The sequence below is a fragment of the Rhagoletis pomonella genome, unplaced genomic scaffold (assembly GCF_013731165.1).
Source record: "Rhagoletis pomonella isolate Grant_MI unplaced genomic scaffold, Rhpom_1.0 Rhpom_scaffold_00004, whole genome shotgun sequence".
Lineage (NCBI taxonomy): Eukaryota > Metazoa > Arthropoda > Insecta > Diptera > Tephritidae > Rhagoletis > Rhagoletis pomonella.
The window spans coordinates 16,842,277-16,859,050 of NW_023458558.1; the positions used below are offsets into that span (position 1 = coordinate 16,842,277).

General features: G+C 36.8%; 2 protein-coding genes across 2 annotated transcripts in view; one reads left to right on the forward strand and one right to left on the reverse strand.

Moving 5' to 3' along the window:
• Positions 1 to 16,774, reverse strand: part of LOC118737123 (uncharacterized protein DDB_G0287625) — a 51,573-nt gene that overhangs the window by 13,875 nt on the left and 20,924 nt on the right. The window lies entirely within an intron of this gene.
• LOC118737125 lies at positions 8,549 to 16,066 on the forward strand. The gene is made up of 2 exons (XM_036467426.1): positions 8,549 to 9,067; positions 14,872 to 16,066. Exons 1-2 carry the CDS (start codon positions 8,838 to 8,840, stop codon positions 16,028 to 16,030), a joined length of 1,389 nt encoding a protein of 462 aa, XP_036323319.1. The 5' UTR covers positions 8,549 to 8,837; the 3' UTR covers positions 16,031 to 16,066.

The window sequence follows — 16,774 nt, forward strand, 5'->3', positions numbered from 1 at the left end:
GAAGTTGTGGTAAAACTGTATTTTAATCATGCATCTCTTACAGCATAAAATCATATTTCTACTTCAAAACGATATAGCCCAGGTGTAGGAGGGCTTGGCTTCATTAGGGTTTTCCAATTGGTGTCAGTTGGCACTGTTGAGAAACGGTTGGTATACTTTATCGGACTGCCCCAAAATCGCTTATGCGATTATACCATTTAAACCATATAGCTCATTCGGCGCCACCCTGTATAATAAAATATGATATTCTAATGAAGGCGGATTCATCGTTCTAGTTTTGAACTAAAGTTGAAGTTGAGTTATTAACTCAAAAGCGTTCAGACCTTTGCTCTCCCAGAGAGAGAAACACAAAACCACTACATGGCAAAAAAAAGTTCTGAACTAGAACGATGAATCCGCCTTTAGAGTTGTGTTTGTGTTCATTTTGAGGACCCTTAGCTAGTTTCCTGCTACCTCCATACGGTAGATGTTTTGAATTTGAAGCCAAAAGTATAAACTGCGCCTACAATCAGTATAGCGATCGTTTTCAGGCTGAAAAGTAAGTACTCTTTATACCTTCATATACATACATGCGTATGTAAATATTGTAAATATTAAAAAAACATATATTTGTCCATGTCATGGACAATTGTAATTTAAAGTATGACAAAATTGAAATACAAGGCAAACGGGAAGAAAATAAGGACGGTCTTTCGTCCAAACAACAAGCCAACTATCAGAAAATAAGTAAATCAGAAAGGCGTATGGAGGTTTGAAGTTAACGCCGTACACTGGTCGGAGAAAAAATTTACGCGAAAAAGGCATATTTTAAAACTGTGATAAATTAACCGGAAACATGATTGCCTATTTATATATAAGCCTTTTAAGGCTAAACTATACTTCTAAGGTATAAACAATTAGATATCATTAGAAAGGAATTTTGATGCTGATGTGCAGACAATTTTTCAAATTTCAAGTTAGTCTAACACATGATACAAGAAGGATTTAATGTTGTGCATGGCAAATGTTCGGTTGTACAATGATGTTTTGGTGTGGAGTGGAGGGAGAAGGGGTGTGCCACCTAAAATTAGGCCATCATCAGCTCTGCGTGCAGGGAAGCTCTTGAAAGCGCATGTTCGCTGAGATTTCAGAAAGGTAGAGGGAAACCCTTTTGGTGGCCTGTGGAGCTCTCTGAGTTAAGAGCGTCGAGCAGACGACTTTTCAATAGGGCCCGTAGGAGTAAGTTGTCTTTTGATTGGGAACTCTATAAGGTCGGACTAGGAATCTACAAGTCCGAAATAAGAAAGGCAAAAAAGATTTCATGGAGGTCTTTCTGCGAAAACATTGGGGGTGTCATGAATCCTCGAGATTTAGGTGTATTCTCGCTAGGAGTTCTGCTCCGCTGGGTTACTTGAGGGATGGGGCAGGTCACTGGCCTATGAGTGACGAGGAGTCGCTTAGGTTGCTCCTGGACACTCACTTTCCTTCCGATCCCTCCCCTGAGGAGATCTCCTCTGTCTGAACACTCTGTATGAACTGACCCAACGGTACCTTAACATAGTTACTAACTGGGCGGCCAAAAGTGGTCTTGCCGTTCGCAAAAAAATATAAAATCCCCGCCGCTGCTCTTCCCTCGGTTGGAGGTCTGCGCTTACAGCTGTCCGACAAGGTCAAGTACTTGGGCTTGATCCTGGACAGGAAGTTGTCGTGGGTACCAAACATCGAGGAAAGGGCAAGAAAGGCATCAGTGGCCTTATATTGCAGTAGGGGAGCAATTGGTAAGAGATGGGACATATCCCCTAAAGTTGTCTACTGGCTATACGAGACCGTAGTCAAGCCAATTATGTTCTATGGAGCCCTAGTCTGGTGGAACTCACTGGTAAAGGCTATACTAGCTAGGCAGCTGGAGCGCGTACAACGGGCTGCTTTAATTGGTATTAGTGGGGCACTGCGAACCGCCCCCGCATTAACAATGAACGCAATGCGAAACGTACCGCCTGTCGACGTTGCAGGCAGAGTTGTCGCGGCGCGAACGGCTATTAAACTCAAGGAAACCGATTGGTTGACCAACTTAGGGACTGGACACTCTGGAGTTCTAGGAGGTTTCGACTTTATCCTCGATCGCACAGATTACTGCACCAGCGTTACGGCTCCTAGGAGCTTCTTCACTTTCCCTCAAGGGACGAGTGGGCCGGGCGGGACTTCTGGAGGAGAGGTGCGGTGAACTTCTTTACGGATGGATCGAAACTGGATGGCCGGGTTGGTGGAGGGGTCTTCTGTCGAAAGCTTTCCATCAGCACTAAGTTCAGGCTCCCGGACTTCTGCAGTGTATTCCAGGCGGAAGTTGCTGCTATCAAGGAGGCGGTGGATTCACTGCTAAGGAGCGTTATAACCGTCAGGGAAGTGAGCGTATATTCTGATAACCAAGCGGCTATCAGGGCTTTGAGTTCTTTAGAGGTGCGCTCTAACCTGGTAAGGAATGACATTGGGGGGAACTGCGTGGCTAACGAGCTGGCCAGGGAAGGAACCCGTGAAACGTTAATACCGAATAAAGTGCGGCTGGGGGTACCATTGATCACTTGCGGTTCGCTCTTTGATAAATTGGCCTCATGTCAGCTCAGCGAACGCTGGGCGAGTACCATGACATGCGCGATCGCAAGGTCCTTTTGGCCGAGGGTGGACCGGGGGCGATCGAGGGCACTCATCACACTCACAAAGCCACAGCTATCACTTCTGTTGCCTGGAAGATGACGAAGTAGAATCGCCTCAACACTACCTTCTTAGGTGCCTAGCGTTTGCGAGGCTAAGATTGAAGTACTTTGCTCTCACTTTCTAAACAGTCCCGAGGAGCTCTGGGGCATTGAGATCAGCCATATTAGTAAATACATAATCGGCTCGGAGCGTTTTAACGATAAAGTTTAGGGGGCCTTTCCAAATTGTGGTATCACAAAGGACAATCCTACATTGTCTAAGGGCCGGTTTCTCTATCTCCGGTTAACACTAATCCCCCGTTAAACATCGTTACCGACCTTATCGACTCCCTGTTATATGCATGGAGTTAGAACGTCGATAACAATGTTTAACCGGGGAGTTAGTGTTAACCAGAGATGGAGAAACCGGCCCTAAGTGAGCTCCGGTTACACGGGGCTGCCACTTTACCTAACCTAACCTAGGCCATCATCAGCAGTAATTTTGCGCAAAACTCCTTTCCGCGTTGGTGGCCTTCGGCCGCGCCAGAAAAAATAACCTCATCAGTCGTATTTTTGCGCAAAATCCACCTTCAATTTACAAAAAAAAACTGCATATTTCAAACCGAAATATTTATTTTTGAATAAAGCTTAATCCTTTTAATTGTTTGATTCGGGTCACGCGTTTAGACACGATAACTCAAAAGAATTGTACAAATAACCGAACCGTACTTGAACTGTCTTACTTATGCATTTTTCTATAAGCAAACATTTTATAATATGAAACTGCAGTAGTTTTCATCTTATGTGGATAATTCTTGTCACAAATACATTATTATAAAGATGTGGTTATCAGAAAATTCCGAGAAGCCAAAAATTGGTTCCGTTACAAGTTGCAGGGCATCATTTTAACTCAACCTCCTCCCTCTTCCACGGATAACGGTACATCGTTTGGAGGTTTAAAAATATTTTGCTTCAGCAATTTGTCATCAAACTGCATTAGATCGTATTACGTACTCTATCCTCGGAAAAGCAAAAAACTCTATTTTCAAACCTTTGCGTAGGTGTATCGAATTCTCGCAGTTTGGAAACGCGCAATAATTTTCATTCATATTTTCATCCAACCTCACTGACCTCTCATTTTTTTTTTTACTTTTTCAAGAAACCAAATTTTTGCTGCTACTGAATCTGGTAGCATGATTTTAGTTAAGTGTCATAAACTTGTTAAAAGTCAAGTGGTCGGCAACAACAACGAATGTCAATAAATGAAACTACCTTCTATTTTTGTATCATGATCTAACATAAAGCGAAAAAATCAATTCAAAAGTGACACCAATACCAATAGCATACATGTACATGGTTGGGGCGGAAACGCCTCCTTAATGTATGCTTTAATATTGATGCTGAATTAAAGAAACGTGCTAAACAGCAGTTTAGGAATAAAATGTATGTACACACATGAAATAGATAAAGGGCCGCTTTATTTTTATTATTACCTTTACTTTTATCCAGATCTTTATCTTCATCCACATATTCACCCACACCTTTGCTAATAAAAGACTAAAGAATGAAGTACGTTCATAGATAAAGAAAAGGATAAAGACAAAGGTAAAAATAAAAACAAAAACAAAGATGCGTAAAGATAAAGGCAAAAATGATCAAGGTAAATTTAAACACTTTATGTATGTATGTATGTGTATTAAATAGGGGTATTCTCTGAGTCTTGCAAAGCCCTTGCATGGTGCACAGATTGCACGGATTGCACGGTAAAAACCGGTTTTCGTATGGGACAGCTTTGCAAACCGTGCAATCCGTGCGCCGTACAAGGGCTTTGCAAGACTCAGAGAATACCCCTAATGAGTTTTAAAGTGATATGCAAATGTCTAAAAAGCATGCAGTTATTGTTAAAAATTAGTGCAATGCTCATCGATGAGTATACTTTTTTCTAACAGTCTATAAGCGTTTTTATTCCTTTAGCTTACTTTAAAAAAAGTGACATTCTGGAAAATATTTTACAAAAATGCAAAAATAAGGAAAAAATTAATTTAATTAATTAATTATAAGAGCATGATAGCAGTTTCGTATTCTGCACAAATTTTCGGGTCAATAAACTACTTCAAAGGATAAATTTATCAATCTTAAAAAAATATTAGATACAAAATACCTGCCATGTACACTGCACTGTACACAAATTTTCCTTGTAAGTCGCCGTAAAATAAAAAGTACCTTTCAAAAAGGCAATAAGAATTTGTTGACAACAAATCTTAAGCGATTTCTATCATTCTTTCTTAAAATATTTTTAAGTAGTTCTGGGCGTTTTGAATAGTTGATGCTTGTAGGGTATTTTAGCTGTATGTTTTTATACTTGTTATAGTTCTTGGAATTTAATTTATTGTTCGTTGATTTTGATGGTTATCAAAAAGAAATTTTTTGATTATTAATAAATAAACTTTCAATGTTAAAACATTAAAAATAAACTTAAATATAAATATATATCCTACAATGCTACACTAATCAATTTGCAAATATTTGTAATGACAAGTAATTTTTAGCAAAAAAACAGCCGACAAAAAAAAAAATAATAGTTATATATCTATATATATTTCATGATACAATGATCGGATCTAAACCAGATTAGCATGGGACACTACCTTTCCGGTGCAAAAAGAATTATCGAAATCGGTTGACGTGGTACAAAGTTATGCGGTAACATACATATAAAAAAAAATAAAAAATATTCCGACGAACTGATAACCTCCTCCTTGTTTGGAAGTCGGTTAAAAATAGAAAACAACGAAATAATTGATTTCATGAGTTAATTGTTAAAAAAGAAAATTATTGTAAGAAAAAATAGTTATTTCTAACAATTGTTGTTGTTTTTGTATGAGAATGTGTGAATATTTACCTACAAAGGGGCCAAATTTCATCCCACTATCTCTAATAGCTTAGGAGAAATTAGTTTTTAAATTTTTTCATACAAAAACATACATACATATACACATTTTTTCAAAACATTTACATAGTTTATGCAAGGATAAGAATTATAAGTACTTTTCAATAATATGCTTTTTCTAAAAATCCGTGACTTTTCCATGATGAGTTGATATGGCCTCACTCTCATGCAACAGCTGCCCATAATATTAGGATTTGCCTAATACATATGTATTTGCTACAATAACAATAGTGGAATTCGCGCTTCTGAGTATTTCTATATCATTCGTAAGTGTAACTGGACGAGCGAGGGGCTGTTGTTGCATGTGTATTCGATCTAACGCTAGCAACAACAAACAACACGCTCATGCAGTTACAATTACACAAAACACAACGAATACACAGAAGAGCGAATTCCCCTAATGTAAGATATTCAATCGTGTAGAAAACTAAATTGATAGTATCGAACTATACATAGACGGCAAGAGAACCGCCCACCTGTGCCTACAATGTCCATTCTTTTACCCAAATGTAGTGAATAACATATGATTATAGAGCCTAGAGCAGTGATTCCCAAAGTGGTCGAGGTGGACCCCCAGGGGTCTACGTTGGCGTGAAAAAAATATGGAGGTCCACGAAAATATTTCTGCTTTCGATAGAAGAGAACCAATATGGTTGCTTGAAAGCCTCTATATTTAACTTTAACTGTTTTGAGTGGTGTATAGTGCTCTTGCCGCACTGCTGCACTTACCGTCACTTTGTGTTTTCATACGTGGGAAAGCCTTAATAAAGGCCACCTACAGACTAAAATGAAAACGGATGTTGGTAAAACACTGAGTGGGGCGCGGCGGAAGAGATTCTATAATGTTGAATTCCCTCAGACCAGTCATTCCCCATTCCACAACCAGTTTTTGCACACCACCTTTCGGCCATCGAAGCAACCATCAGAAACTGGGAGAATACTTCGCTCAGCAATGACTGGGAGGCATCGAGGGGATGCAGGTGGGCAAAACCCATGTCGCCATCAATCTCAGACGGTCTATCTAGTTTTTTGCTCTCACTGAGCCGACGGAACTGCAGACAACTTGTTGGACTGCTGACTGGTCACTTCACGTGGTATACAAACACCTGACTGTGGCGTAAATGACTACTTGCTTGGTGTTTATCATTAACTTGCCAGTTTCTGAATTAAAAGTTTGGCATAAAAAGAGAGAGATAGTACTTTGATGGCTTTACGAGCTCTGTTTTTTAAAACTTGCAAGTGTGTAATCACGTTATTTTAATAAATAGAACACAAGAAAATATTTTATTTTTTATTTGCGCCACTCCGAATTTAGTTTTGGAACTCACCCGCCATGCAAATTTACATCGTTAGATCCAATCTTCACATTTTTTGATATCTTTTGGGAATATGTTAGAAATGAGCAGCAGGGGGTCCACAGAAACCAATAAAGTTCTGAAAGGGGTCTAAGAGAAAAAAGTTTGGGAACCTCTGGCCTAAAGCAAGACACTCGATAATTGCCTGTCTGATAAGAGCTATGCAGCTACATACAAATATATTGGAGAACTGCATATTTTAGTCCTCCGAAAATAGCTAACACCTCACGCATATTGTCCTATAAAGGCAAATAAAGATCCTGTCAATTAGGTGTCAACAACATAAAGTTTATTTGTTTGCAAAAGTACTCTCGTACAAATGTTGGTATCAAAGGCGGAGTTCTAGGTAATAGAGCACACAACTATGTGTGTATTATAAAGTACATACCGTATGTATGCACATACTAGGGTATTCGATTATTCGCCTTTTACCGAAACCGGTTGCCGATTTTAAAATCCAAAAAAAGCCAGTCAAACCGCTTTTATTTTACAGAGTTTGTAAACAGTAAACATGCTTATCTTGGTATGAAGTCATGACCAAAAATTACAATAAAACTATTAACAGTAAATATAGCTTTTATTAAGAAAAGAGCAAAGCAAAATAATTACAAAGATTTATTATATCAAAATTAAAATGAATAAAAATCAGTGAAAAATTCACGTTTGGTATTTTTTTTTTAATACTTTATTGCATTTTTCTAACTTTTTTCAGTTTTGAGTAGATCCCTGGTTCAATTTCTGCTTCCAACAACATCAACAGAAGTTTGTTCAAGCAGCTGTCGCCCCTCGGCAGACAATGGCAAACCACCGAGTGTACTTCTGCCATAGAAAGCAGAACACGAATACAAAGCGAAGCTCGGCTCGGAAACACGTAGCGGAAAGCGTTTAAGCGATAAGCATTCGTTTATTGGAATCAAATAAAACATGCTATTCATCCCCAAATAACCTAGGTTATAATTTATAAACTATTTAGGGGCTTCCCTTAAACTGAAAAACTTCGAAAAATCTAAAAGTTTTATTCAGAGGTCAAGATTGGGATGATATAAAAACAAAAAAAAAAACCGGTTTGTTCGATCAAAAAATCTGGTTTATTCGATATTCGAAAAATCAATATTTCAAAAAACCGCCTATAGATTAAAAAAAAAACGGCGGACACCGATTTGGAAAAACCGAGTCAATCACCCTAGTATATACACACTACATATGTACATATTTTCTACAATGTTAATACTTTAGGATAAATACGGCATTTATGCGCGAGAGACAGCTCATTTCAACTTCAGCGAGGACGCACACGAAATGCCGGAAGTTCTAAAACGGTGGTTAGTTATAACTTATTTGCTATTCATCAGGCTAGAACACCATTCAGGCCAGCCGCTTGAATCGCTAAAGCTTTTTAAGCTGCATACAACAACTCCAGCGAATTTTAACATTGATTTTAGTATTTTTAAACAGCTTTTTGTTGGAGTTGATTATCTAAATTTGCATTTATTCGAAGCGAATTACTTTGATAATGATATCGTACAACAATTTCTGCAGCAATCGTTTTGCCCGCTGCAGGTGAGTCTCGGCCGGGCAGAACCGCAATCTAATCCTTCCACTCAACGACATTGGGCTTTCGTTATGAGTAGCAACGATTTAACGACCAATTTAAATAAATACGCCTCACGTAAGGGTTGGCTGATTAATATTCTGCTGGACCAACCAAATAAATAACAGTTACTAAATTTGGCTCGGCGGCTGTGGATTGAGCGTGGGGCACTACGAATCTACTATATCATTCCGAATGACACAGGCGATTTCGGTGGTGCTGACTGCTTATTTCTAAATCCGTTTCTGAGGAATGGACTATATAATGGGGAAATGATTCATTTGGGCCACACAAGTTTCGAGAGCATTTTCCGCAATCTTCATAAATATCCGCTACGCACCTACATTTTTAATTCGGTTTATTCAAATATTCAAATGTTTGTTAACGAAACGACAAGAAGAATTATCGGTGCGACGGGTGCTGATGGCAAAGTGGCTGACTTGTTATCAGAAAAAATGAATTTTACAATGGATCTTCAATGGCCGGATGATAACTTTTTTGGGTATGTAAACAAAATTTTTTATCCAATGTTATTTAGAATATTTAAGAGCTAGCTAATAGTTCAAAAATGAAATCATTTATATATCTCAGAAGATAATTGTGGGAGGCCTTCTTGAGTGAAGCCAGTTTAAAAAGCTTACCCAAGAGGAGCTTAAAAAATTTGCTTCGGTGCCTGCCTTCTAGAATGGATTTGACTCCTAGTTTAAAAACATTTCGATGTACATACCCAACAAAAAATCGGTAATCGCTTTTAGTGGTATCGTGTTCTAGAAGGCATAGCGTTATAATCCATCCGTTCAGATTTTGAGAAAAACGTTGGCAAAGTATCAAAAAATCGCGTTTTTGCAATATATATATAATAACCTTACACTTCTGCTTAAATTAAAGCAGGGTTGCCGTTTTGGGCTTTTCCTACAAAAATTTGCAGGTTTTTTCTCGTTGGTAGGATGGTAGGCTTTAAATTTTGGTAGGTTTCTTTGCTCATAAAGCAGAAATTATCCTGGCTTGTTGTAATTATCTTCGGTAATTCTCTGAAATCTGTATTCGTATGAAAAGTCTTATCCACTGCGTATCTAAATATCAAGTGATCGTATTGATGGATGTAAAGGCAGGTTTATAAATGAGATATTTTTCTTTGAAATGCAGTTGCGAATCGATAATAGCTTCAACAATGACAAGGTTGTTAAAATATTTTAAATGGCAATAGAAGAATGATTCAAAAAAGAAAACCACTTATTGTTAGTTATATTTCCAGTAAATCAGAGAATCTCAAAGTTTTTAATCGCAACTCGAAGAAATTGATATCAAACCCGCAGCCGCAGATTTTGTTCCAAGCCCGGAGGTTCCTAGACCCGGACATTTGGCAAGCCTAACCGTGTGGTTTATTTTTGCCTTACAAATGAATATATCGTCCATTTGTTCAGGAGAGGACTGTTCAATAAAGGACTATAAGTGATCTTAGGGTCAAGATCCAGGGATGGTATTTTCAGGGAATATAGTTGAAAGTTCAAGCTTTAATTTAAGCATAAGTGGAAAATTCTACCACATTTTGTTCAATTGCGGTAGGTACTCAAACTTCGCCCAAATCAGTTTTTGCTATTCAACAAATGACTATAAGTGACCATCAAGTCAAGGTGCACGAATGGTATTTTCAGGGATAGTAGTTCTAGCTTTAATTTAAGCCGAAGTGTAAGGTTCTATCACCTTTTGTTTTCTCAAATATTGAAAAAAAAACGATTTTTTGATACCTTGATCACGTTTTTCTCAAAATCTGGACGTGATGAGACTTTTTACTTACGAATTCGTAAGCATGAAAAAGTCTATCAAAAACAGCTTTAACATTTTTTGTTATAAAACTTTTTCCCATTTTTGTTGCCCTGCGTTTGTTACATATAGTCAAGTTTATCTTATCGCTAGAAAAGAAGAAATTTAGCAAAGGAGTACAACGGGGACAGCTGGTCATTCCATCGTCAGTGTAACAGCCTTTGTTTAAAGAACGTAAAGATGAAGACAAATCAGCGGACGGGTGATGTGAACAAAGCACCATTATCCCAAGCATATTTATACATGGGTCATTTCCAAACAAAGTGTACATGGCAGGTGTTTTATATATTTTGTTAAGTTTGATAAACTTATTCTCTGAAATCGTTTACTGACCCGAATATTTGTGCAGAATACTAAACTGCTTCCAGTCTCTTCAAAAATTAAATTTTTCCTTATTTTTGCATTTTTGTACAATATTTTCCAGAATGTCACTTTTCTAAAAGTAAGCTAAATGAACAAATAAGTTTAGAGACTGTTAGAAAAAAGTATAATAACCGATAAGCATTGTACTGATTGATCGATAATGCTGTTTTTGATTTTTCGTTTTTACCACCATTAAAATATTTAAAAAGGGGGGACTAAAAAATAGAACTTTGTTTGGAAATGACCCACATACGTATGTACAATATAAAAGTAATTTTGATGAAATATTGATTTATTTAACAATTTTTATTGAGCTTGAGGCTGTTTTTTTATGAAAAATTATTGTGGAAAAAACAACAATAGTTTATAAATGGAAGATATTGTAGCTGCTATTTATTTCAGAGATCACCACATCTCCCCATCAGCCTTCTTCATCGAGTTCGCTGTGATTCAAACCGGTGACTCCAGCCTACAAAGCAAGCAGTCTTCTCACTGCGTTAAGTTCGCCTTACAAACTGTGGTTGCTTTTTCATTTTTTCATATGTCAACCCAACTACAATCAAGCGCTATTTAGACTTGATGAAGTGATTATTGGTTATTGCTTTGGTGTTTTTAGTTAGTTATTTATTTATTTATATAATATATGTATATAGTACACTTCGTACACTAATTCAACAAATCATTAAGCAAACATTTAAAATGGACTGCTGTGTATGAGAAATCGAAAACAGAAGAATTTTATATTTAACATGTTAAATTATTTTAGAGGTCTAAACGCAGGAGAATTAGTAGCCTAATTCCTTTTTACCAACTTCAACGTGAAAGTATCCATGATTCCTTAGAGCAGGCCTTACCAGTGGTGCGAACAAATTCTTTAGGCTTTCCATACACAACGCAAGCGGTTTGATCAAACTTCGACATGGCGGCCAGAAAATCAAAAAAATTAGATTTTTATTAAAATACCTTCAGCGGCTCGTCAAACTCCATACACAACACAAATAGCCTGCAGCAAAGGGATATTTCGCTCTTAAGTGTAGTTCCCCAGTACGTTTTGTCAACGTAAAATTGATTCAGAAAATTTTCAGAAAAATAGACGAAAACGTACCCTTTTCACAACCACTTTCGGTACTTTTGTAGACCTAATCCGCGTTTCATCCAATTTTCTTCCCGTTTTTGGATTAATTTTCGGATTTTTTGCTGGCTGGGCTGTTCTCGTAATAAGCGCAGCAGTTTCGCGCACGTGTATATATTACTTATTCTTTGGAACTTCACAACCACACTGTCAAAGAGCGAATCAACACGATTTTAGAGGCAGTTTTCTGGTGTTAGTGAGGTACTCATTCGCCATGCAAATCGAAGTAGAACGAAGTACTTCAGACTTACGCCACTGGCGACGAAATTTTTAAAGCTATCGACAAATTTGTACAGAACAATGGTTTGAAATGGAGCAAGTGTGCGGATATTTGCGGTGGTTGCAAAACGAAAGGAGCGATATCTAGGATGAAGCAAGAGGCCGAAAACGCCACGAGAAATCACTGTATGATCCCTCGGTATTCTCTGGCGACAAGGAAGATGCCGCCACTAGATTTAAAACCCGTATTGCATGACGCTGCGAAGATAACAGAGGCCTGTGAAATTAAAATACATCTCATTTATCACTCAAATTGCTTTCGTGAAATTGGCTGTAGAAATTATTTTCTTCGCTGGTTGTCGAAGATCGAACATCGAAAGTGAAATTATGAGCTATGCAACCGTGTCGAAATTTTCGTTGGGTATCGAATTTTCTGTCGAACAGAATTTTGCTTTCGATGTACACCATCGGCGAAGTGTTAGAAAAATGTATGATTTTGCATTTGTTTTTTACTTTATGGCCGCTAGACACTAATTTTAAACAATTTTTATTAATTTCATGCAGTTCTAACGTCGTGAATATTAAACAGAAGCTCAAAAGGCTGGTTTCACATGTGAAAGAAAATCCCAATACTCAGTTGAACCGATCTCTGAGAACAAAATCGTAAGCTGTTGATAGTTTTAAAATATTTTAAATAGATTTGGCTCACAAACACCTCTTTAGACAGTCAGAAGTTTTTAATAAATCTGAGGACAAATTTCTTAAATATATTTTATGTCAAAATATATTCGAAAGACTACACTTAAACCCTCTTAAACATTTTCCACTCCTGGCCAGTTTACCAAGCTCTCATCCTCTGACGAATCGTTGAACCAGAACCCCGTTGTACTCATTTTTACCACGTTATTATAAACTCGCTTTCTTTTCGATTTCATTTTAATTTGCACAAATTTGCATACATATGTATAAGCACACTATTTAGTTTGCTCGATTTGTAAAGAAAATTTCTCAGCGGTGAAATATAGATTATTGTAAACAACATAACCAAGCAAAATTCACAATAGCGCTATTCTTCATCGAATGAGCATCATAATACTAAATGAAAATTCGTTTGATAAGCACTTTCGACCACAGTCGAATGCAACTCATAATAGGGGCCCTACTTTTACATTTCTATGTGAGACTGCATTTTCAACAAATGCTTACTTAAACAAGTAATTTTTAAGCAAAAAAAACAAAAAAAAAAAACCGATTTCAAGTCCCATCTAAGAATTTAAGATTAGCGTTAATCTATTCATGATCCAATGATCGGATTTAAACCAAATTAGACCACCTGTCAGGTAACACCTTACCATTAAAAAAGAATTATAGTAATCGGTTAACGTGGTCCAATGTTACGCGGTAACATATGTACATAGACAAAAATAATAAAAAAATAAAGTTTTTGTTTGACAATACATCTGCAAAGTTTAGAGATCGTCGATATTTTAGAAATAGGTCTGTAGTTAGCAATTATATTATTCTTTCCACTTTTAAAGGTAGGTTTTATGAAACGGACCTTCCGTGCATCAATGAATACACCCTTCTCAAGGGATTTGTTGAAAATCAATAAAATCAGATACGATACGAGCAGAACAAACATGAAGACAAACCATCAACATCAGTTTGAGTAAAAAATCTGATTTACTGGGTTACATTTTATACTAACAATAAGGAGCAACAACAAAAATTAATAGGGGTATCGGTATTCAAGAAAAAATCACCATATAAAGCAATTCAAAATTTGAGCTAACAAGATTATAGACGTTTGTGAAACAAAATAACTCAGACGATTGCGAAAATTCAGAGCACTAAACATTCACATCCGAATTGTATCTACTTAACACAATCACATCACTTTCGTAGAGTTCACGAAAGTCGCTCTTTGTTTGATTCAGTAGTACAGGTTTGATTGCGGCATTTGGGTTGAAAGTGGGTACTTTTCAGGAGAGCAAAGAAACTGTTGTAAAAAATGTTGTTGTCATTAGGAAAAAGTGTGGAATTCGACACTTTGTTAAGACACGAAATTTGATGATTTGCCAATTTGCGTATCACTCTAAATGCATACGCAAGGTATCGTAATTGAAAAAGTATTTTCGCACATTCGATAGTTTGACATGGTAGCGACGATATGGTAGATTCCAAATTAAAATTTAAATTTTTGGACGAGCAGTGACATTCTGAAAATCGATATCGCTCTAAAAGAATGGCCGGTGCGCTTGATAAAATGTAACATATAGATTTGGCTGATTACTAGACTGCGGATGTTTACGCAGAAAACGAAGTCTAAAAGTATGTATCATCTAACTATAAGAAAAATTTATACATTTTTATACGAACGCGCATGTTTATGCAGAAATCTAAGCTTAAAAATATGTACCACATAACTATAAACAAAATGTCTTAAAGTTCAGTGGTACATAAGCATCCGAAATGTACTGATTACATAGTGTCTCTGTTACTTTTTCGTGTTGCATACTATTAGGAAACGCTGCTTTTCATTTAGAAAATTTTGCTTAAGTAAATTTAGCGTAGCGATTGTCAGAATCACAGTGCAGTCGGCGTAGTTTTCCACAATTTCAAAATACAATTTCGAAATTTGTTTGTTTGTTTAATTCGATCTGCCTCCAAATGCCGCCTTGTCTCTTAATTTTTTTGTCATTTTTTTTTTTAACAAATCTCAGACTGGAACGGGCGCCGAATAAAAACCTCCTATTTTTTACTTGCAGCTCCCGCACTTTGAATGGCAGCTACAATGGCGCCATTGGACGGATAGTACGCTATGAGACCGATATTATAATAAGTGGGTTCTTTATTAAAGACTACTTGACTCGTGAAATGGCATTTTCTGCTCCGGTCTACATGGATGAAGTATGTTGCTATGTAAAGAAAGCAAGTCGTATACCCCAATCAATACTACCCTTGTTCGCCGTGAATGCTGATATTTGGATTTCTTTCATTTCCGTTGGATTGCTCAGCCCTTTCATTTGGATGCTGATGAGACATGTAAACCTAGGCATTATTGCAAAAAATTCATCAATTCTCCAAATGCAAATGTTGCAGCATCAGGAACGTCACCAGCTAACAAAAAAGCATGTGCTGCAATATATACGCATCTATATGGATACATGGGTGATATGGGTGCGCGTAAATATCGTATATTACCCGCCATTTAACTCAGAACGAATCTTCATTGCCTCGCTCTGTTTGGTGAGTGTGATTTTTGGAGCACTTTTTGAATCGAGCTTGGCAACAGTATACATACGTCCATTTCACTACAAGGACATCAATACGTTGAAGGAATTGGACGAGGCGAATGTTCGAGTATACATTAAACATGCTGCTATGAGGGACGATCTATTTTATGGCCATAGCTCGCATATTTATCAGAATTTGGAAAATAAATTACTTTTGGTCGCCGAGTTGGAAGAGCGTCTTATTAACATAATGTCTAGAGGAGCTAGGTTTGCTGGTGTTACCAGAGCTTCGTCTCTGGAGCTCGACGACATACACTACTTTATAACGCAGAAAATACATAAAATACCAGAGTGCCCCAAGAACTATAATATAGCTTTCGTATTTCCAAGTAATACGCCTTTGGAAAAGAGCATCAATATATTACTGCTTAAATTTGTGCAAGCAGGACTTATTGACCACTGGATTGCAGATATGAAGTACAATGCTAAGGTGAAAACACGCAATTTTCCGGGTTATCTGGTCGAAATCGGAGACAAATGGAAGGTTTTGACACTAAGCGATTTACAGTTAGCCTTCTACACTATCATATGTGGCAGTTTACTATCAACATTGGTCCTGTTACTGGAAATAGTTTTGGAATGTAGGTTCAACGTAGCTTTATGGAATTCGCTAAGAGCAAATGATAAATAAAAACATTAAACAACAAAATCGACTTCTTGTTTTATATAAACATTTATGAGTACCGTTAATTTTTTCATGGGCCAATGATCGGAACTAAACCACCTTTCCGATGAAAACTTATCCGAAAAAGAATTATCGAAACGTGGTTCATAGTTATCCGGTAACATATGTATGTATGTATGTATGTACATACAAAAATATTCCCTTGAATTTATAACCTGTATCTTTTTTTTTAATTCTCCGGACTCGATCACAACAGGTTTCAAGAAAATCTGAATAAAATTTGTTCACTTTGTAATAAGAAGATGTTGAAAACATTGCTCACTTTTTAGGTATATGTATGTATGTCCAGGATAGTATTCTTTGGAAAGAAGCTGATTAATATTTTAAATTTAACTATGGGAAGACCTAAGATTATAAGGAAATACATACCCCAGTAAAAAAATTATATGTGCAATACTTCAACTGCAATTAGTTAAATGAAAAACAAATATTAGACCTTTGATGTTTTTCCCAATAATTGTATTCATTTCCCCCCTCAAAAGAATATAAAAAAATTATAAATATGCTTTAGTTTATAACAATATAATTTAATTGTATCATTATGTTGAAATTTTCGAAGAAAATATTTACAGCGTGGAGACGAATAACTGTTACCCAGGTTTTTTTGAGAAATAAAAGGGTCCTTTATAGATTTTGCGAAAAGAGTATTTTATTGTTAATTTTCCACAGATTTTACTTTAGTTGTATTAA

Coding starts and splice junctions, on each gene's coding strand:
- LOC118737125 (XM_036467426.1), top strand. CDS start 8,838: ATGATTCATTTGGGCCACACAAGTTTCGAGAGCATTTTCCGCAATCTT. Junction 9,068..14,871: donor CCGGATGATAACTTTTTTGG/GTATGTAAACAA, acceptor TTTTACTTGCAG/CTCCCGCACTTTGAATGGCA.